Genomic DNA, 21,666 nt, shown 5'->3' with positions numbered 1-21,666 from the left:
GAAGTCGCTTGCACCCTGGTCGAGTGAGCAGTGATCACCGGGACCGGAACACCCGCGAGCTCATAGCATGCCCAGATGCAGATTGTAATCCAAGACGAGATCCGCTGCACTGACACCGGGAGGCCTTTCATCCTCTCAGCTATGCCCACGAACAGCTGCGCGGATTTTCAAAAGGGCTTGGTGCGCTCCAAATAGAAGCGCTCGATGGACATCCCAGGCTGCGGTGACTAGGATCTGTATGCGGTTTTGGAAAAAACACCGGCAGACAAATGTCCTGGCCCAAATGGAATTGTGAGACCACCTTAGGGAGGAACTTGGGGTGCGGTCAGAGCTGCACCTTATCCTTGTGAAATACTGTATATGGTGGCTCAGAGGTGAGAGCCCTCAGCTCAGATACCCTTCTGGCCGAGGTAATGACCACCAGAAATGCCACCTTCCAGGAAAGGTGGAGGAGGGAGCAGGTAGCGAGGGGCTCGAAAGTGGGTCCCATGAGCTTAGAGAGGGCCAAGTTAAGGTTCCATGGAGGGACTGGGGGCGTGAGTACGGAAACATCCTCTCCAATCCTTTAAGGAACCGTCTCACCACTGGGTGGGAAAACACCAAGCCCCCCGAAAACCCCGGATGGAAGGCCGAGATGGCCGCCAGGTGCACTCTGAGTGAGGACGGGGCCAGCCCCTGTTGCTTGAGGTGCAGGAGGTACTCTAGGATGGCTTGCACCGGGGCCTGGCATGGCTGCACCTGTCGGGACTCTCACCAACACGAGAACCTTTTCCACTTGGCCATATAGGTAGCCCTGGTAGGGGGCTTTCTGCTGCCAAGCAGAATCTGCTGCACGGGAAGGGAGCACTGGCTCGCCAGGGCGTTTAGCCACAGAGCCTCCAAGCCGTCAGGTGCAGTGATTGTAGGTCGGGGTGGAGAAGCCGTCTGCTCTCCTGTGTAATGAGGTCCTGGTGTAGGGGCAGGACTACTGGGGCCTCCATTGACAGCTCTAGGAGCTATGTGTACCAGTGCTGGCTGGCCCAGGCTCGGGCGATGAGGATCACCGCCGCCCTGTCCCTGTGCACCTTGAGCAGGACATTGTGCACCAAGGGGAGCGGGGAGAAGGCATACATCAAGTCCCCTCTCCACGGGAATCGCAAACATGTCCGCAAGCGAGCCCGGGCTGCGGCCCTGGAACAAGCAGAACCGCAGGACTGGGTGTTGGCCCTGATGGCAAACAGGTCTACCCGGGGAAACCCCCGCCTGCTGAAGAGCGAAAGCACGACGTCCGCCCTGAGCGTCCACTCGGGCATGTGGTACGTCCTGCTCTGGGAGTCCGCCAGCTCTTTTTGTACCCCTGGGAGATAGGACACCTCGAAGTGAATTGCATGTGCTATGCAAAGGTCCCAGAGGAGGAGAGCCTTGCGACAGAGTGGCAAGGAACGAGCCACGCCATGCTTGTTTATATAAAACATGGCAGTAGTGTTGTCTGTCAGAACTGTCACGCTGTGATCACTCAGAGTGGTGTGAAAGGTCTGGCAGGTGAGACGAACCACCCTGAGCTCCTTCACATTGATATGGAATGACCGCTCTGCTCTGGACCGCAACCCCCTGCGTCATGAGGTCCCCCAGGTAAGCCCCCCACCTGTGGTCTGAAACATCCGTCACCAGTGTCAGGTCTGGTTGTGGGGCAGCAAAGGGGATACCTTCACAAACCACAGGCTGGGACTGCCATCACAGCAGGGAGTCCAGCACATCCCTTGGCGCTGTCACTACCAAGTCCTCAGATCGGCCCACTAGAAGCCAGTCGTCGAGGTACGGATACACCCGGATTCTCTGCCTCTGTAAGAAGGCCGCCACCACCGCCATGCACTTCATGAACACCCTTGGGGCCACAGCTAGACCGAACGGGAGAACTGCAAACTGGTAATGTTCTTGGCCCACGGTGAAGCGTAGGAACCGTCGATGTGCTGGGTGGATGGCGATATGAAAGTACGCGTCCTTCATGTTGAGGGCAGCATACCAGTCCCCCAGATCCAGGGAAGGGATGATGGTGCCCAGAGAGACCATGTGGAACCGGGCCTTGACCAGGAACTTGTTGAGCCTGCACAGGTCTAGGATGGGGCGAAGGCCCCCTTTGGCCTTGGGGACGAGGAAGTACCGGAGGTAGAGCCCCTTCCCCCTTAGGCCATGCAGCACCGCCTCTACCGCCGCCGCCTCTAGCAGCGAGAGGACTTCCTTCTCTAGGAGATGCTCATGAGAGGGGTCCCTGAAGAGGGATGGGGAAAGGGGGTGGGAGGGAGGCGAACTGCAGCAAGTACCTGTTCCATACCGTACCGTGAGTAAGACCCAACCTGTCTGACGTAATGGTGGACCATGCACGGGAGAAACGGGACAGATGGTTCAGAAAACAAAGGGACAGATCCGGTGACTGGTCTGGTACGCTGTCCCTGAGCACACCTTCAAAAGCCTGGCTTAGTGCCCGGCTGGGGTTTGTGCTGGCCTTGGTTCTGGCCTGGCGCATTATTGTTACTATTGTTGCGCTGTCGCCTGTTATCCCTGCCTCGCCTACGGTAAGGCTCGTGCCGAAGGCGAGGCTGGTACTGGCGTTGAGGGGGAGGCTGCAGCTTAAAGGGCTTCTTCTGGATCGCTGGGGTGTGCATACCCAGCAACTTAAGTGTAGCTCGCGAGTCCTTGACGCTGTGCAGCCTCATGTCTGTCTGGTCCGAGAAGAGCCCTGACCCTTTGAAGGGGAGGTCCTGGAGTGCATTCTGGATCTTGGGCGGCAGGCCTGACTCCTGGAGCTACGCCAAGCGCCTCTTGACCACCCCCTGACCCGACTGTTCTAGCCGCTGCGTCTGCCGAATCCAGGGAGGCCTGGAGAGAGGTCTTGGCTACTGCCTTGCCCTCGTCCACCAGGGCTGTGAACTCCTGTTGGGAACCTTGCGGGAGGTTGTCCTTAAACTTCACCACCACCGCACAGGAGTTGAAATTGTGCCTGTTGAGGATGGCCTGCTGGTTCGCAGTCCTCAACTGAAGGCCCGCAGATGAGTACATCTTTCTACCAAAAAGGTCTAGGCATTTCGCCTCCTTGGCCTTAGTGGCCAGGGCCTGCTGTCCATGGCGCTCCCTTTCATTTACCGCTGAGACCACTAGGGAGCATGGACTCGGGGTGGCAGAACAGAAACTCATAGCCTTTAGAAAGGGCAAAATATTTATGCTCCACTCCCTTGGCTGTTGGAGTGCCGGAGGCTGGGGTCTGCCATACAGTCGTCTTGTAGTTGGACTGAATGGTCTTAATGAGCGGGAGTGCTATTCTGGATGGACCTTTGGGGCTCAAAATGTCCACCATGGGGTCCTCCTGCTCAACTGTCTCCTTGGCCTGCAAACCCAAGTTCTGGGCAACCCTGCGCAGCAATTCCTGGTGGGCTCTATGGTCTATCGGTGGAAGGCCGGACACCTCTGAACCCACCACCGCCGTATTCGGGGAAGACGAGGAGGTTAAGCTGCTGCTCAACCCCCTCCAGTTGGTCTTCCTGCTGCCCTTCTCCCGTGGGAAGGGCTTCCGGCTCAGGCCGGGGCCGGAGTCCATGGGATAGCACCAGACTCTGTGCCAGTCTCTCCCATTTATCCTGCGGGGAAGCTGGAGGTCTGGAAACTGTAGCCTCCAGCACCTTCTGGAATCAGTGCAGGGACCAGGACCGCTGCACTGAGTAACTTGCCCTTGACACTCCTGATAGGCCCAGGGGGTCCAGAAGGGCCAATGGCCTGGCGGCCCCCATTGGGGTTGCCAGCCCACCTGAGGGTCCCTGCTGCCTGGGGCCCGGTGCAGCTAGCTATAGTGGCCAGAGTCGGTGCCAGACTGCAGCGATGCCGATCACAAAGGCCATGGCGGTGCCAATGATCTGCACCGGGGGAGAACGAGCAGCTCCTGGCTGAGCGGGAGCAGTACCGGTATCCCCGGGACCGGGACTGTCTGCAGGAGTCCTCTGGCAAGGTCTGTCTCAGCACCAGGAGGAGTTGGTCTCTGGGTGGTGCCAGAGTGTGGCGTGCCCCTTCCGATGCCTCCCTGCGCTGACTCACTGCTGGTGCCACAACCTCCTTCTGGGCCGCTGGCAACTGTGAGTCTGCGGAGTCGGAGCTCGACCGGGACCAACTTCGGGAGCGGTGCTGGGACGGTGTCCTTGAGTAGCACACCACTGCTAGCTTACCCCTCGATAGCACCCAAGACATAGGTGTCGGAGGGTTCTCCCCATATGGGAGGGGGCTCGCCACCGACAGCTCGATGAGGTCCTTTACAGCCTCAAAGGTGCCAGGCGTACAGGGCTGATCCATTATGCCCTATAGCCCATTGTCCGCACTGAGCTCACTTAGGTCCGGGCTTGGTGGGACTTGTGCTGCCGGGATCGCCGGTGTCAGAGCCGGTGCCTCGGCCTTCCTGCTCTTATCGGCGCTCGGTGCCTTGGAAGGTGCCAGCCTCCTATGTGGGGAATGACCGCGCCTTCATTTTGGCTGCGCAGGGGACGGCACCGGGGAGGACGAGTGGTGCCGGGGCCTAGCCTGGCACTCTGGGGCCAACAGTTTATGGTGCTTAGCTGGTGCTGGGTCTCTTGATGGCTCCGCGGCACTATGCACTGAGGAAGCCTGAGCCAGCATTGGGCACTCTGGGCCTGGTGGCTGCAATGCACCCTCCATCAACAGCTGCTTTAGACAAAAGCCTCTTTCTTTCCTTGTTCTTGGCTTAAACGCCTCGCAAATCCTACACCCTTCAGTTTGATGTCCGTCCCTCAGGCAACGTAGACATGAGTCATGTGGGTCACTAACTGGCATAGGTTTGCGGCATGTGGCGCAAGCCTTGAAGCCGTGGGCCTGCGGCATGCCCTGCAGCAGGTGCTAGAAGCCTCCAAGCACCTAATGACTTAAGTGTCCACAATAGGTATGTTAACAAACTGATAACAGCTACTCTAAAGGCTAAGGGACTGCTCTTCTACGAGAGGGAGAGAGAGAGAGATTGTTCCAATGCTGCCACAGACGGTAAGAAGGAACTGGAGGGGGTCGGGCCAGCAGGGGTATATATGCACAGCGCAGTGGTGCCACTCGGGGGGCCCTGCCAGGAGCTGTTAAGGGGAAAGTTTCCGACGCTCAGGCAGACAGCGCACGCACACCTAAACGTGAAATGGACATGAACAAGCACTCGAAGAAGAACAATAGTTATATACTGGACACTACTAGCAGAGACTACTTATCTAAATATCAGTTCAATTAAAATGACTCAAATGTAAAGAGATGTAAACGTCTTTGGTCTTAGTGTTATTAAGCAGAATTCTACAGATTAAAAGACAGATCACACTGAAGCCAGCCGCCCATACTTGAATACTCTGATTCTTCACACATTGTTTTCCCACCAATGCCACCAGCAAGTTTTCTGGACACTGAGCTGAAGGGTATTTTGATTCTTCTCTATGCAGGGAACTGATAGCAGTTAAAAATCAAGTAATGAAGTAGTATTACAGCCCTAGCCTGTACATCAGATATTTCTGTAGAGAAAAACCAGCTCTAAATGCACCACGAGCCCAGGAGAGCAGTTACAATATGAGGTCCTCTGCATCTTCACCCACAAACAAGAACTTTTCTCAGCAGTAGCTTCTGATCCTCGAAAAGCCCCAGAAGGAAACAGAGCCACAGAAAACAAAAGTTTTGTAGGTGGTATCAGAGCTGTTCAATTAAGTTTATGAAACACCCATCTGGTATCGTTAGATTTTTGCTCTGGAAAAATTTCAGCAAGTTACAGCAATTAATTCATGAAGTTATTCTAAGCGTTCAAACCTTTATAAAGAATTATTTTGATAAGTGCATGTACATAAAAGCAGAAACTTTTTTTTTAAACTAATGCAAGAAAATGTAAACACAGCAAGGTATTGTTCTGAATTGGAATGTTAAACAAAAATTGAACAGCAAGTTGAAATTTAATTAGTTTTCAATATTTTGAAATATTCATAAATTAGTATTCCAATAATATTCTTTAATTTTCAATAAATATTTTGAGATACATTTACCATTAGCACAAGTGCAAAAGTGCTTCTCCCCATCTAAAAAGAATAGCTTTGTTCTCCTTACAAAAACATCTCGTGTAGAAAGTCTTTGGATAATTGCTTAGAATTACAATTTTTCATACTTCTGCAATATTTTAATGGTATGTTATAAAAGTCACTATGCCTAAGAAATAAGCCGAGGTCTTCAAAGTCAATTTAAAAGGGTAAAGCTTCTGAAATGAGAATTAAAGCACTGTAATAAAAACATATAGATGCGCCACACTTCTACAGGTTTCAGAGTAGCAGCCGTGTTAGTCTGTATCCGCAAAAAGAAAAAGGAGTACTTGTGGCACCTTAGAGACTAACCAATTTATTTGAGCATAAGCTTTCGTGAGCTACAGCTCACTTCATCGGATGATAGCTCACGAAAGCTCATGCTCAAATAAATTGGTTAGTCTCTAAGGTGCCACAAGTACTCCTTTTTCTTTTTGCGAATACAGACTAACACAGCTGTTACTCTGAAACCAAGCTAAGATAAGAATTCAGCCAGGGAATGAGGTTTTAATATAGAAATTCCCCCGCTAATGCCCCAGTCTTACAACTGGCTCCATGCAGGCAGACCACTACACACAGGCAGAGCCTTAAAGTAGGTCTACACTACAAACACTTCAGCAGCATGGCTGTGGTGCTGCAATGTAGACACTTGCTACAGCAACAGAAGGATTTCCATCGCTGTAGTAAATCTATCCCCTCAAAGGTGGTAGCGAGGTCTGTGGAAGAATTCTTCCATCAATCTAATGGTGTCTGTACTTGGGCTTATGCTATGTCTACATTGAAACCGCTTCAGCAGCACAATTGCAGCTATGCCGCTGTAGCACTTCAGTTTAGACACTCACTACAGCGACATGGGGGTTCTCTCACTGCTGTTGTTAATCCTCCTCCCCCAATAAGTAGTAAGTAGGTTGATGGAAGAATTCTTCCATCAACTTAGCACCATCTACAACTGGGGTTAGGTCACCTAACCCCTACAGAGCTCAGGGTGTGGATTTTTCATGCTCCTCAGAAACGTGGCTGGGTTGACCTAAGTTTTAGGTGTAGACCAAGGACTTGTCTGGTGCAGCCCATTGCAGACTCAGGGTCTATGTTTCAAGACATTTCACCTAAACCCTACAAGCTCAAATGGGTCTGCACTCAAGATGACTTTTGCAAACAGATCATAAGAGACATCTTTTCTGGGTGGTATTTTTTTAAGTGCCAGTTTACTGTAGTTAAGTGGAGAGAGAGAATATTGCACAAAGTGTATTTACAATCTTTGCTAGCATGATTTAACAACAATCAGTGCTTAAACCTCTGAAACACACCAAGCAGTAATTTTTAACGTATATTCAGAACAGAGTTATGACTGAATATCAAAGAAATCAGTTCATACAATAGCAAATGTAAAAAACTGTAAACAGATTTATTCCATATTACCATAAAAATAAGTTTTGTATAAAACAAAATCTATATTCATAGTTAGGAATCCCAAGGCTGAATATGTGCCCTTAACCCATCCACCGACCTATGTACATAATGATTTCTTGATCCAATATCTGTTTACCTAAGTTGGCAAACGTCACCCACAACATTGAATTGCTCGTTTTTGTGGCTGAAACTCCAGCACCACCAGTTTTAAAGAGTGTCATAATTTTATAGCACTTAATTGTTTTGAATGCATTCTTAAACTAAAAGGCAAAGATTAAATATACACACAATGCTCAGTGTAGAAATTAACGTAAGAATTACCAGACCAGACATATCTAGTCCACTATTCAGCCTGCAGCAGCAGGCAGTACCGCATGTTTTAGGAGAAGGTGCAAAAATCCCAATTGGGCAATTTTGTACTAACCTGCTGTGATTATTTAGAGATCTACATAACACTTCTGAATTGTGGTTGATTTGATGAAGTTTCTGCATCACTAAATGTCTCAGGGGATGTATAGTCAGTCATCTGCTCTCAGGGCTGGTGTCATGTCTCTCCCAGACCAGGAGCAATGGATAGTCATCATCAAAAACAGCTCTTACTCAAGAGGGAGCACCTTAGGACAATGGAAATGCTGAAGCCTATGGGAACCTGTTCAACCAAGTTTGTTCACAGAGTGGGGGTTTGGAGCAGTGGCTTTTCTCCATAAGGGACACAAAAAACAGGGGATAGGCTACACTGAAAACTTACATCTGCACAGATCTCTCTCTCTCAGGATGTCAGAAACCCATCCTCAGAGATGTAGCTATGCCGACCTAACCCCCGGTTTAGACAGGGCTAGGTCAATGGAAGAGTTCTTCTGTCGATCTAGTTACTGCCTCTTGGGGAGGCCAATTAACTACAGCAACAAGAGAACCCCTCCCATCACTGTAGTGATTGTCTGCACTGAAACACTGCTGCTGTATAGCATATTAAGTGTAGATATAGCCTAGGGGCGGGTATAGCCCTTTAAAACCAGAAGCAGAAGAGAGAGAGAACGAGAACTATTTGACTGCGGGACACCAGATGCAGCTAGAGGAAACGGACTGCAGAGGTCAGACAGTGACTCCAGGATCTGGAAGAGAAGCCTGACCTGGAGGAATGGAGTCCTGGAACCACAGGAGGACACAGAATACAATCCCAAAGAATGCTGAAAAGTGTTGAGGAAACTGAGGCAAGGATTTTAGCGCAGATGTTTCTTGTTTTGCCTAGATCTGTACCTCTGATGCCATCTTATGTGAAGAGTGATAGATAAACTTGCCTACGGTTTCCAATACTATTTGCTTCAGCTATTAGATGTCTCTGAAGGGATAAACCATAAAAGCAGAGTGTCCACAACATTGGAATTCTGGGATGGATGTAGTTAAGCTACTGGAAAGTCTTGGGAAGATGATGCTAGTATCAGGGCCTAGGCAAGCAGGCAATATAGTCCCAGCTTGGAGAGAGGCCAGAGTTAGATGGAGGATCTTTACCCTGAGAGTGTGCTTAGAGACCCAAAGCCAGAGGTAGTGCTTGGAGTCTGCTCAGAAAGCCAAAACACACAGAAGTCCAGTGCTGAGATCTAAATTCAGCAGCCTGCTGAGCGTCTACAAGGAGCTCAACTAGAACTGTGACACTTCTTAACCCCTTCAGTAAGAAGTTGGCTTATGCCCTGAAGCACACAGATTTATATCCCTTCCGTACTTTTTTTTTTTAAAATCCTTTCTACGGTAACTGCAGATGTTCTAATGCTATCTTTTAAAGAAACCTGTCAGGTTCCTGGACTCAGTTACCTTATGGCACTGGAGTGCAACAGCCTAGTTTACAGTGGAAAGTATTTCAAAGATCACTATCTAAATTTTAAATTTAGCTATTTTCATCCAGTGGAGCTTTAAAATTATCATGTAGATAAAGCTACATATATGGATGACTTATCCACCATTGAAGATACTTGTGGTAAAACGCAGCAAATAACTATCAACATACTATGGTAATATTTAGAACATGGAATACCACACGAGCTAAATTTTTTAGGGAAGCAAAATGTAGTAAGAGATGATGGAATCTGTTTACAATACTGGTATTTTCTGGAGAGTGTCATTGATTATTTACTGATCACAAGTGGTCAATGTGAAACTGAGGATGTGTCCATATCAAATTATAAACCCCATGTTGTTTCAGGGGCTCTACTTTCCATTGCAATTATTTGGAGCATGACCTTCATGCTGCATTACAACCTCCTTTGTTGATTAGAGCATCCATTTTGTAGCAGCAGCATGACACCTAGCAGAAAGACTGTCTGAGAAGCTATGGCACAGCCATCAATGTTGAATGACTCTGCCCTATTGGAACAATGTGTTTTCTTCCAGTAGGGCCCTTGACTTTAAACGTCTCTATACACATAACAAAATAGGGAGGGGAGCTGAAGCACACAGGCAAGAGGGGGACTCTTCTAAGCAAGAGGCCAGACCATCGCAACATGCAAGAGTTCAGCAAACTTTTCCAGTCACCCCCTCCGCTAAGAGGGACCGCGGGTTAAGAGGGCCATGCTGAAATATCTTAAGATAGCTATATAAATATATACACACACACACACACACACACCCCAGAATTACATACATATTCACAGTGTCCCAAATACTGCAGGCCTAGCTGTTAATGGTGCTTTGCAAGAATATAAATTCAAATGTGTAATCTAATAAAAACACTACTACTACTACTACACAGGGGTGAAAGTAACTCAGGACACTTACTGGTATGGGGGCGGCTCTGGCCTCTAGAAGGGGCAGGGCTAGGGGTCAGTATCCCCCAGCCAGCCCTTCCAGGCTGCCTGGTCTGCGCTGCCTGGGGTTCCCGTGGCGATTTAAAGGGCCCGGGGCTCTGGATGCCACTGCTACAGTAGCAGTGTCTGGAGCCCTGGGCCCTTTTAAATCACCAGCACCGGGGCAGCTGCTCCCTTTGCCCCCTCACCCCCCGTCGGCGGCGGTTGAGGGGGGCAAAAGGGACAGGGACCTTAAAGCGCTGCAGGGTTCTCTGCCGCGGCAGCGCTTTAATGTTGCTGCACCCCACCCCCACCCCCACCCAGCGGCCCAGTGCTGCCGCAGCAAAGGACCATCCTTAAAGTGCTGCCACGGCAGCGTTTTAACGTCCCTGCCCTTTTTGCCTCCCACGTTGGCGGCCCTTAAAGCGCTGCCGCAGCAAAGGACCATCCACAGCAGCACTTTAACGTCGCTGCCCCTTCTCCCCCTGTTGGCAGTAAAGATGTACAACATGTTTCCGCCCCGTGCTTCCTGTCCATTTCTAGGTCAGTGAGTTAGTGAACAAATCTGTAGTGCTACACAGCAAGTTCCTGTACCGCGTGTTAACGAGTCTCACGTGTTAAATAGGTAGCGCTGGGAGGTATGGCGCTACCGTGCATTAAGTGGATTTGCATGTAAATGGGCCTGTACTGTAAACCTGTATTGACCTAGATACATCACTCAGGGGCGTGAAAAATTCACACTCCCGAGAGACATAAAATTAAGCTGACCTAAGCCCCAGTAGTGACACCATTAGGTTGACAAAAGAATTCTTCCCTCAACCTAGCTACATCTCTCAAGGAGATAGATTTACTATAGTTATAGCCGACAGAGCTAGCTTTAGCATCTTATTTCACTTTGCAGTAATTCAAGGAACCTACAGGCCCATATCCTGCAAGATATTAGCTTAAAGCAGTTAACATAAGGTATAAATTATCATAAGGCTTTGAGGCCTGTGAACTCTGGCATAAATAAATGGCAAAGTCACTCTGAGTTTTGGGGAACTGGGAATAGTGTGCTTAAGGGAAGGGGCTGTCTAAAATGCTACCAGGTTACCACGGGAATGCTGAGCTGATACTAGGCTTGGATACGTTCGGATAGATTGTCAGCAGATGCTTAGCCATGGATTTGCCCTGGCAATTAATTGATGTATATAATAATAAGCTAAAATCATTAATATACTTATCTATAGGGTAAAAGTTGGATATGGACAAGGGATGCTGAGCATTTGAATGAATATTCATGACAGCCCCTGGGCTCTACAATAGGCCAAACCACTACATAAAGGGGGTCATTGTCGTCTGTCAATCTGGACCATCGGACTTGTTTGGCATGCCAGGGTCAGAGCAGGTTGCCTCTTACCATCAGATCCCCAAGCAAGGGTATGACTATATGAGTATATATATGTGAGGAACGGCACAAGATATCACCATAAATCTGTATTTTTGCTATCTTTTTATCCGGTTTGGAGCTTTGGTGGTTTTACTAATTGTGTTCACAAAAAGGTGTTAAAGCTTTGCTTTGCCCTCAGCCTGAGTGTCTACATTACGTACTCTGGGGTTCCCAGCCAGATATTGAACTCAATAACCTTGATTCTGTCATGCCAAATCCTGGGACTAGAACCTACAGTACCCTCTTTAAATTAGTATTAATGGGAAATCAATAATAATTAATAACTACTAAAGAATCGGGCAACACAGCAACAGAAAAACCCCTTCCGTCGCATAGCTGTAGAACTGTGCTGCTGTAGCACTTGTAGTATAGACAGTCTCAGAGCAAATTTGACCATAAAAATCAGGAAGTGCAAAAGTTATGTTAAATGCAAGAGTTCTCTTTTTTAAAAGAAAATGCTACCGGCAGGACCAGAGTTTTTCAAATCTTTGCAGCACAGTGCTAGTTTTCTCCCACACACCCCATTTATCTACAATGACACTATGGAACTACCTAATTTTCTCCGGCAACATGGAATTAGGTAACTTTAGTTTTCAGTTACGTTTTCATGCACAAGAATAGAAAATGCATTTTTAGTGTCTTACAAAATTCAGTACTTTGTCCCAAATTGGACTATTTTCTTCAATGAAGAGTACTCATAGGCAAAAGTTCAGTGTACAGCTTTGTGCTATTCACAAAGTCCAAAAATGCATTACAAAACCAGGAATAACTATGCCACTCCACTCTTAATATATTTCAAAAACCAAAAGAGATTTAATCTTAGCCAGAAATTAAATCTTTGGTTTGAGGTTAAATAAGAAAATTTGAGCAAGTCTAAGTAAAAATGAGAGGTAGTTACAACTCAGTGTGATTTACTCTGAACACTTACAATTAATTCACTTGCATTATAAAAGGTACCTTTAAAATATTTTAACATTCAAGTTACATAACATTCATATGCAGTGGTGTAGTACTTCAACCAATGCACTTGTATTTTGTTAAAATAAACGGAAAGTATTCTTAAGGTGAACAGCCTTAAATAAAAATTACTCACCTTCCATGTGCATGAAAATTTAGGTGCAGAAACTGGTCTTCATGCAACACTGCTCTTTTGGCACGCTGGTGTTTTTGGTGTAATGAATCCACATCATATGACAATCCTTCATAATGTTTAATGTATTTATTTAAAGGATTTCCATACTGGCCTGTGAAAAGAAAAAAAAACAGTAATCTGAGTCTCAGCATTTCGAAAGTATCAGTGAATAGAACTTGATGTTTTTCTTTTGCACTCCTAAAAGAAAAACATACTTGTATTTTCATTCTGCAATGCTAGCATTACAGTTTCTACTCAAAATTGAAGGCTTACTTCTGCAAGCCAAAACATGGCGATTAAAAGCAAGTCTAAACGTGCAGTGATACAAATATTCTTTCATGTGATAACTGTGCTTCCAAAGCAGTTTTCCATGCAATCAAAAAAGGCTGAAGAAACATCCCTGAGGATTCAGCTTGAATTCAAGCCTCTTGGCCTAGACATTTCCCTGCAGAAGGTTTTTGACTCCTGTTGAGTGCATGAGAAATTTGGAAGAGAAACCTGGCTAACCTGAGGATGGAAGGGAACTGGAGAGCTGGCCAGGAGCACTGGTATTTGAGAGCTTTGCCTGGATCTACATGTAGTGCAGACAGGGCCCAAAACAATGATTTTAAAGTTATGCTAGACATTGAGTACTTCTGCCTTAGTACAAGACTCACTGCAAGACTAGGTATCTGAATAGTCAACTGGCATTGATAAGCTAGTGAACTGACTTCTCTACCGCTGTGTAGACATCTGCCTGAAGACAAATTCTGGGTATGTGCTAAATTAGACTGCTAAAGCAACCTAGCAGACAAAAGGATGGGAAGAAACAAAACAACGAAAACCAAAGGAAGGGACAGAGGATGTTAAATGGGAGGGGCATTAGAAACAGGAAAACAGGAACCCGGATGTCAAAACTGATGGTGAGCAACCTGTGGAGTAGACAGGAGGGGCTTGGAGCAAACAGCATCTCTGTGACATTTCCCAAGTAAAACTTCAGAAAGAAAAGTGAATCTACAGGGGACTGAGGGTTGCTGCTACTAACTCAAAATGGATGAGTGACTCCTGGGCTGGCTTTGTCTTGAAAATTTCTTCCTCCCACAAACCCTTATGGATGGGAGAGTGGTGGGAACTCATGCCCCGAATGGTGAATTCTATGTATTCAATGCTCTAGGCCATTACTTGTTTCCCTTCTATTTCGTATGTTTCATATTTTTAAATAAAAAGTGAGTAAGACTTCTACTTCTGTTTTGGAAAGTGAATATGCAAAAGTGATAGTACAAAATAAATTTCACACGTGATCGTTTGAGACAAGATATTCTAATAAGTCCTGACATTCATTAAGTGTGTTCTAAGCAATTATTCTTCCTACACAAGTATATTCACTACGTATAGTTTCCTTCAGTATCTGAAGCAACACAATCCGCATGTAAATTCTATGCATGAAGAATATTGTTTCAGAGTTAATAAGGCAAGCTAAAAGAAAGCTTTATGGAAACAACTAAAGAGGAAGTGATTCAATTGTTCAGACTGGGGACAAAAAGACAAGTAGAGTGGAGGAAGAATAGAAAAGAGGAACAAACTCAACAGGAGAGGAAGAGATGAGTTGATGAAGATCAGCTATAATATTTTTATATCTTGCAAAGCATTTTGAATTGGATATAAGGCACTTAAAGTGACTGAGCATGGTGATTTTGCTCCCTAAAGTGAAGGTTTCGGTCCAGAAATCTAAACCCTTAAGAATTCAAGGTGCTCATAAGAGGAAAAGCAATAAAAAGGTGGGTGCCCTCAAATTCCAGCAAATGAATGTAAACTTCAGGTGTTAAACAACTTTGAAGATCAGGCCAAAAGTTATTATACAGAATTCAAGAGAGTTTTGATGCCCCATCATTGTTGCATTCTTTGTTCGAATGGGACACTAAACTACTACAGCATGTTGAGGAAAATTAAAAACCAACTACCCTAATTAAAATAGGCCTTAAAACATTACACACATTTTGCATGCAGAACACACGAGTGTTTGCCATTGGTACTTTGTATGTAAATTTATATAGTTGGAGACAAGGAGGCCTTCAGTATTGTCATTAAACCCAAGCAGAAGAACAAAATGACCAATTTATAATCCTTCCTCTTGCAAATTCATAGAAATAGCTTCATCTGAAGCTGCTGTATTTGAAGAACACAATGGATTAGGCAGTCACGTGCATTAAGACAGCATTTTACATTTGAACATAGTTAATAATGTTGTTCAAATGTAAACACCAACTCTGCAGCAATGTACAAACACTAATTTGCAGTTAATTATGTGAAAATCAAATGTTTTTTTAAATAAGCCAATAGTTCTAAAACAAAAAATGTCTTTAGTATAACTTTTGCCAACCAGACTTCTAGAAGAAATGTTCAAATAGTACCAATATTTATTACTCAAGCTTTGCTCAGTGACTTGCCAAATCTTCCCCACATCATCCCTTTGACAGGGTATACCCCATGATTTCAAAGATGGTTTGGAGAAATACTCTGGTTCTAAATGTGGCACTGTGATTTGGTATGAAATGGAAGTAATGACAAACAAGCAGATAAAAATGGAGCAAAAGCACCATCTTCACCTTCACTCAGGATTAAGTGGGAGTAAAAGGAATTTCAGATAATTTATTTTTAAAGTTAATACACACAGTTGTTGATATCCAAGTTAATGTACTGGAAGTAAGATATGCGGTCTTTTATTTCCAGGTTTCAACTCCAGATCTGATCACTATTTAGTTACCTATATGAAATGGACTGGTGATTTGAACATTTCCTTGTGCAAAAGTGTCCATATAAAAAAACTCCAAGGACAAAATTTCTATCTTGTTCTACTTCTGTTACTGTGGCACGTTCACCATCTGCTTTTTTCTCCCTTATGATTTTTTTTAATGTGCTCACCACACTTAAAACTGGTTGCTCATCTATTTGAGAATCATCTTTTCTATTCTCAAGGTTCTCCTCCTCGGAAACTCATTCTTCTGTTTCCTGTCCTTGATCTTCCAGAACTTGGCCTGGACCATCCCCTTTTCTCTAGAAATAAATTGTCAGATGGGATCTGGAGGATTTCACTATGGTAAAAATAAACATATCCAAGGAAAAATCAGATCTGTGAGTTTTCTCCAAATAATTAATTTAAGGGTAGGAGAAAATGTAGTTTTCCCAATGAGTAAGTAAGCAGTTTAATCCCAAACCAAGCCAATCCCCTGGATGCCAGGACTCTGTTGCTCAGCCCATCTCCCTGGCCAGCACAGCTCCACAGGGATTTCCCCAAACACCACTATCCCCTTTAAAGGTAGTTTTCCAACAGAGAGGGCTACTGAAGAATTAATGCAGCCCCCAAGACTTTACCTCTGTAACTTGTGGCATTTGCTGCCATTAGATAGCTACATGTTATGTTTAAATAAAATTTCATTTTTAAATTTAATTCATTTAATTTTCATTCACCTCCTTGTTCTATGAGAAGATAAATAAGTGCTAGAGAAAGTCAATCTGAAAGCATTCTTATCTCTTATGTCACCTCATTCATTTCCTCATCACACTAATTTCAATCTTTAAAAATATCCTGGATTTTCCATACCTCCAGTAATTGTCCCCCATTTCTGAATCTGTTATACTTCTGGTATATTTTTTCTGGAGATGAAGTATCCAGAAATGAACTAAGTAGTCAAAGTAGAGGGTTTACCATTGATTTGCACCTCCCCTTATCTCCGTAGCCAAATTCAAGTGAGGATTCATCCTCCCAAAATGAGGACAATAGAGCAGAGGCCTCTGTGTATGTGCCGAGAGTGAGACAGTTGCAAATTTAGATTCATTGTAAGTTGCTACCTTCAGTTTTTTTAGATTTTATATTCATGGTTTTAATCCAGGCCATTACTGTGATCGGATCACTTTCTATTGTAAAACAAATACACTCGCACTGCATTTGAATTTTCTTTTCCATTTCTGGCCCCCAAAGGAAATTATGCATGCTTTAACTATTGAAGCAAATACTGGTATACTATGCGCAGCTTAGAAGAAGAGCAAGGGTGAAGCAGTGAGCTTTACATTTGGATTGGAAGGAGGCAATGTTTACTCTACTAAGACATGGTTAGGCATGGCTTTTCAGAGAAATCACTCCACAGCTGTACATAACAGAAGTTCGGTTGGGACACCATCTTTATGATAGATTCATTTCAAGACTCTCACAGTTTTTACCCCCATATACAAGTTCTGCCCTGCTACTGCTGCAACAAGGGAACAATACTACACACTTCATCTTCCCTAAACACAAAAGTGTTCTCCATGACTAGCCAATCGCTGTATTTCATTTACATTTACACAAGAAAAAATTCCCATGCAAAAAAAGTTAAATGCTCCATCAAAGGATGACCACCCAGCATTAAATTACATACAAGAAACAATTAACTCAGCCAACCAATATACTATTCAAAGCAACAAAACAGCCTCCTAAATCATAAGAACACTCAGTCTTTGCTCCAAACTATGTCAGATACATGGCCCTTTATGCATGCTATCCACCAATACTATAAAGTAAAAATGGTTGATTATATTCTGGCTTATTTATTTGCTTTCATGTACAATTACATTTTAAAAAGAGAAACTAAGGACTAAGCAGACGTAATTTTTAGGAATACTCTGCAATTAAGTACTGCCGATTCTTCAGGCTCTTTGGCAGAGCAGTAATTACATTTGCCTAAGCATAATAAGTTTAAAAGGATTTAACTGGAATGAAGTCTAAAATGTCAAAGAATTTTTTAACTCACAGTCATTTCATAACTGGCTCTTATTAATGTCACTTTATATAAAGGCCATCTTTTATTCTCCCAAGTCAAGCATTCAAAGGAACATAAACACGATCTATTTTCAGCCTACCCTGCCCAGATCTCTTATAAAAGTTCAAAGCATTTATGCTATAGTAGAGAAACAACACCTAACTTCCTGACAGTATAACAAAGTATTAAAGCTAGTTTCTGTTTTTGCTTAATTTGCTTTCAAATAGATTCACTAGAGAGGTGGAAATAACCTCAGAAGTGCATTCTATCCCATTTCATTCAGCCTGGTAAAATATTAAGTTCCGCAACAGAGAAACATCATTCTCTAATTTAAAGAATATTGAAAGGACCTGTTCAGCTATCAGGAAAATGGTTCAGCTACTTTGGAATGTGCATGTTCTGCATGAAGATGAATAAATGGGTTAATAAGCTAATCAGGCTGGGATAGGAGAGACCTCTCTCTCTTTTTATTTTTTATATACACACAAAAGAGAGAAGGGTACCCATAAATTCCCTTAAAGATTAAGTGGACCTTCCAATAGCATAGGGGCGGGCAAATTTTTTGGCCAGAGGGCCACATTGGGTTTCCAAAATTGTATGGAGGGCCATTTAGAGGAGGCTAGGTCTCCCCAAACAGCCAGCTGTGTGTGGCCCGGCCCTCGCCTCCTATCTTACCTCCCTGCTTCTCGCCCCGTGACAGCTCCCCCAGGACTCCTGCCCCATCCAACTCCCCCGCCCCATCCCATGATGCCCCCCCCACCCCGGGACTCCTACCCCATCCACCACCCCCTGCTCCCTGACAATCCCCGGACTCCCAACCCAACTGCCCCCTGCCGCCCCATCCAACCCCCCCCCCCTCATTCCTGACTTGCCCCCCCGGGACCCCTGTCCCATCCAACCACCCCTTCTCCCTGTCCACTGACAGCCTCCGGAACCCCTGCCCCTGACTGCCCCCCGCCGCCCTATCCAACGCCCCCTCTTCTTCCTGACTGTCCCCTGCCCCCCAGGATCCCTGCCCTCTGACCCCCCCCCAACCCCTGACGACCACCCTGAACTCCCCTGCCCTCTATCCAACCCTCCCTGCCCCCTTACCGTGCTGCCTGGAGCACTGGTGGCTGGCAGCAATACAGCCGCGCCGCTCAGAGCACCGGGTCAGGCTGCGGATCTGCAACTGCGCTGGACGGCCACCCAGAGCATTGCGCCGGCAGTGCGGTGCACTGAGGCTGCGGGGGAAGGGGTCACAGCAGGGGAGGGGTTGGGGGCAAGCCTCCCGGGCCAGGAGCTCAGGGGCTAGGCAGGAGGGTCCTGCAGGCCGCATGTGGCCCGCAGGCTGTGGTTTGCCCACCTCTGCAATAGCAGGTATCAGAGCCCTAGTCTATGGGGGAGGTAGGAATTCACACACCCAAGTTTGTTTGCTGGTCTATTTGTAACATTGAAAAATATCAGGAAAGGAGGGCCTCATGAAAATCATCTTTTTTAAGCTAACAACTCTTAAGAAGTTTCCTTCAGGAAGTCTCACCTAGAAATATTTAGGGAAATGAATCATGGCAAGTAAAGTAACATGTAAACTGGCAGGCATACAGCTGATCTCCACTCCACTGCGCCAATTAATAATTAAAATGAGGCTCACTAAGATACCTTTCTAAAAAGTGAGACCACGAAGACCATAAACTACTTTAAATTACATAACAATGAGTACTGAAAGTTAGACAAGGTCATGGGAAAATTCATAAACCTATCCAATTTTTTCAAATCAGAATGAGCAAGCGGAATCCACTCTTCAAATGAGTGCCGAAAGAGGTAGGAGCACATATATAGTAAAGAGTTAATTCAAGGAGCAGATTAGAGCTGTGAATTACTCCTTGACTTTACAGTTCTAATTTCATTAGGACATGGAAAACAAGTTTAAAAATAATTTCCCATCTTTTTGGTCCAGTAAAAAAGTTAGGAGGACATCTTTAGCACCTGGTTAGTAGGTGTTGGATGCCTTTTTGTCCAGACCCTGTGTTCAAGCGCAAACACTTGATTACACTGTAAGAACTATGAAGCAGTAGGGAACACCTCACCAAGCTGGGTTCAATCTCCAGCAGACATTCCCATTCAGGGCGGGAGGCACCCCCCTGAAGCAGTTGTAGTGGCAGGAGGAAAGTGAGTACAGACCTCTAGAGATTTGGGAACCATCTTGAAAACCTTTTAGGAAAAAAAAGCATTGATGTCAGCAGGTACCTAGTCACTTTTTTTTTTATGAAAGGGAGCTATTTCTTTCTATGGAGCTAGCATAGAAGAGAGAGCACTCTGAGTTAACAAAAGTGGAACAGTTAAGCTGGAACAACTGTAGAGAAGATAAGGGTGTGAAAATCATTTGAAGAAGCTAGTAAAGCAGCAACAAAACAAAACACAAAAAACCCACCACCAGGCTTTGTAAGCTTTTACAGTTTGCTTCCATGCTGGTATACTGTCTATCTAGATTATAAAGTCTGAAGAGTGGGATCTGTCTTATACATAAGGCTACGTTTTAGTCACGGGTATTTTTTTTAGTAAAAGTCATGGACAGGTCACGGGAAGTAAACAAAAATTCACGGCTCGTGACCTGTCCATGACTTTTACTATATACCCCTAAAATTTGGGCAGAGGGTCAAGTTTTGGGGAGGGGGTGGTCCCGCGGGTGCTGAGGGAGGTGGCCCAGGACCCCGCTGGTGCTCGGGGGAGGAAGAGTGGGCAGCAGTGTGTGGCCTGGGACCCTGCTGGTGCTGGGGGGACAGGGTGAGCAATGGCATGTGCCCAGGGACCCCCGCTAGTCTACGCTGGACTACCCGGCTCTGCAGGGGGCAGCAGACGGGCCAAGCCCAGGGGGCTCCACGTGCTGCTCCTGCCAGAAGCACCAGTTGGGCAACTCCCATTGGCCAGGAACTGCAGCCAATAGGAGCTGCGGAGTTGGGGAGCCCCCTGCCCCTCTGCAGCCTAAGAACTGCAGGGCCATGCTAATGGGAGCCAGGGAGGCCCCCAGCCTGAGGTAAGCACCCCCACACACCTCCCAACCCCTGGCCCTGAGCCCCCTCCCACACACCAAAACTGCTGCTGCTGGCCTGGGGCTGCCCACTCGGGCAGCCCCTGAGCCAGCCCTGGCTGCTGCAGAAGTCACAGAGGTCCCGGGAAGTCACAGAATCAATGACTTCCATGACAGACTCGCAGCCATACTCATACACAATGTCAAGTATATTTAAAACACAGTTAGAGTAGGACACTTAAACTGACAGTCTAACATCCAGAAGTGGAAAGTACATAAATGGGACATCCCTAAACAAGCATTTAGAAAATGACCAGAGCTCAGAAAAAGTAAGTGGACATTAGAAAATAAACATGAATGGATTTCAAACACTCTGAAGCAACATCCTAACCTTTCATTTCAACTGGGCCAGGTTTTCACCCTTTGTTTTGCTATGGTGAGAGGAAAAAAAATATTGCCATTAATTTTGTCTGTAGGTTCAAAATATAGACAGGTGGTAATTGTGCCTCTGGGCCTTTTTCACAAAAATATACTTTAAAATACCAGTTTCCTGAAGTACTACAAAACTGATTGAACAGAAATGCAAGCAATTTTTCCTTTATATAAAAAAGTACATGTCATAAAACAGTATAAATAATGCAGCATTAGGAGTTGCTTAAAGGCACTTTAAAATATGCAGTCAACTAATATGAAGCTACATGACAGGTCTTGCAACTAAAATACCACAATTCTGTAAATTCTCCCTTAAATTAAATACTACACCAACGGATATCAGAAACTTACATCTAATCAGCGTGATTTCAAAATATTGAACACTATCTTGACTTATTGTATACTAAAAGCCATTTATGTTTTCAGCTAAATATGTTCTCTAATTCAGAAGTTACTACGGTATTTTGGTTTCTCTCAAAATAAATACATACAAGTTCTTAGCTAAGCTGACATAAAAGTGCTCCCAGTTACCCCACTGTTAGTATAAAAGTGCCAACAGAATAACTGGGCACTCATGTCCCATTTACTTTCCCCTACCACAGTGGTAAGTCAATTATTTTTTGTCAAGGTCCAGTCAAG

At 45.5% G+C, this 21,666-nt stretch overlaps 1 protein-coding gene across 2 annotated transcripts in view; it reads right to left on the bottom strand.

The window, feature by feature from the left end:
• Positions 1-21,666, bottom strand: part of ADAM10 (ADAM metallopeptidase domain 10) — a 127,743-nt gene that overhangs the window by 76,231 nt on the left and 29,846 nt on the right. For both annotated transcript variants that reach the window (XM_073303751.2, XM_073303750.2), the window contains exon 2: positions 12,775-12,925. Coding sequence is in view for 1 of the 2 variants with exons in the window: in XM_073303750.2 (XP_073159851.1) it covers positions 12,775-12,925 (151 nt within the window). In the remaining variant the exon portion in view is untranslated. The remainder of the gene's footprint in view (positions 1-12,774; positions 12,926-21,666) is intronic.

This window comes from Lepidochelys kempii, chromosome 10 (genome assembly GCF_965140285.1).
Source record: "Lepidochelys kempii isolate rLepKem1 chromosome 10, rLepKem1.hap1, whole genome shotgun sequence".
NCBI classification, from domain to species: Eukaryota; Metazoa; Chordata; order Testudines; family Cheloniidae; genus Lepidochelys; species Lepidochelys kempii.
The sequence above is the reverse complement of the archived record's forward strand: the minus strand, read 5'-3'. Positions and strand labels throughout refer to the sequence as shown.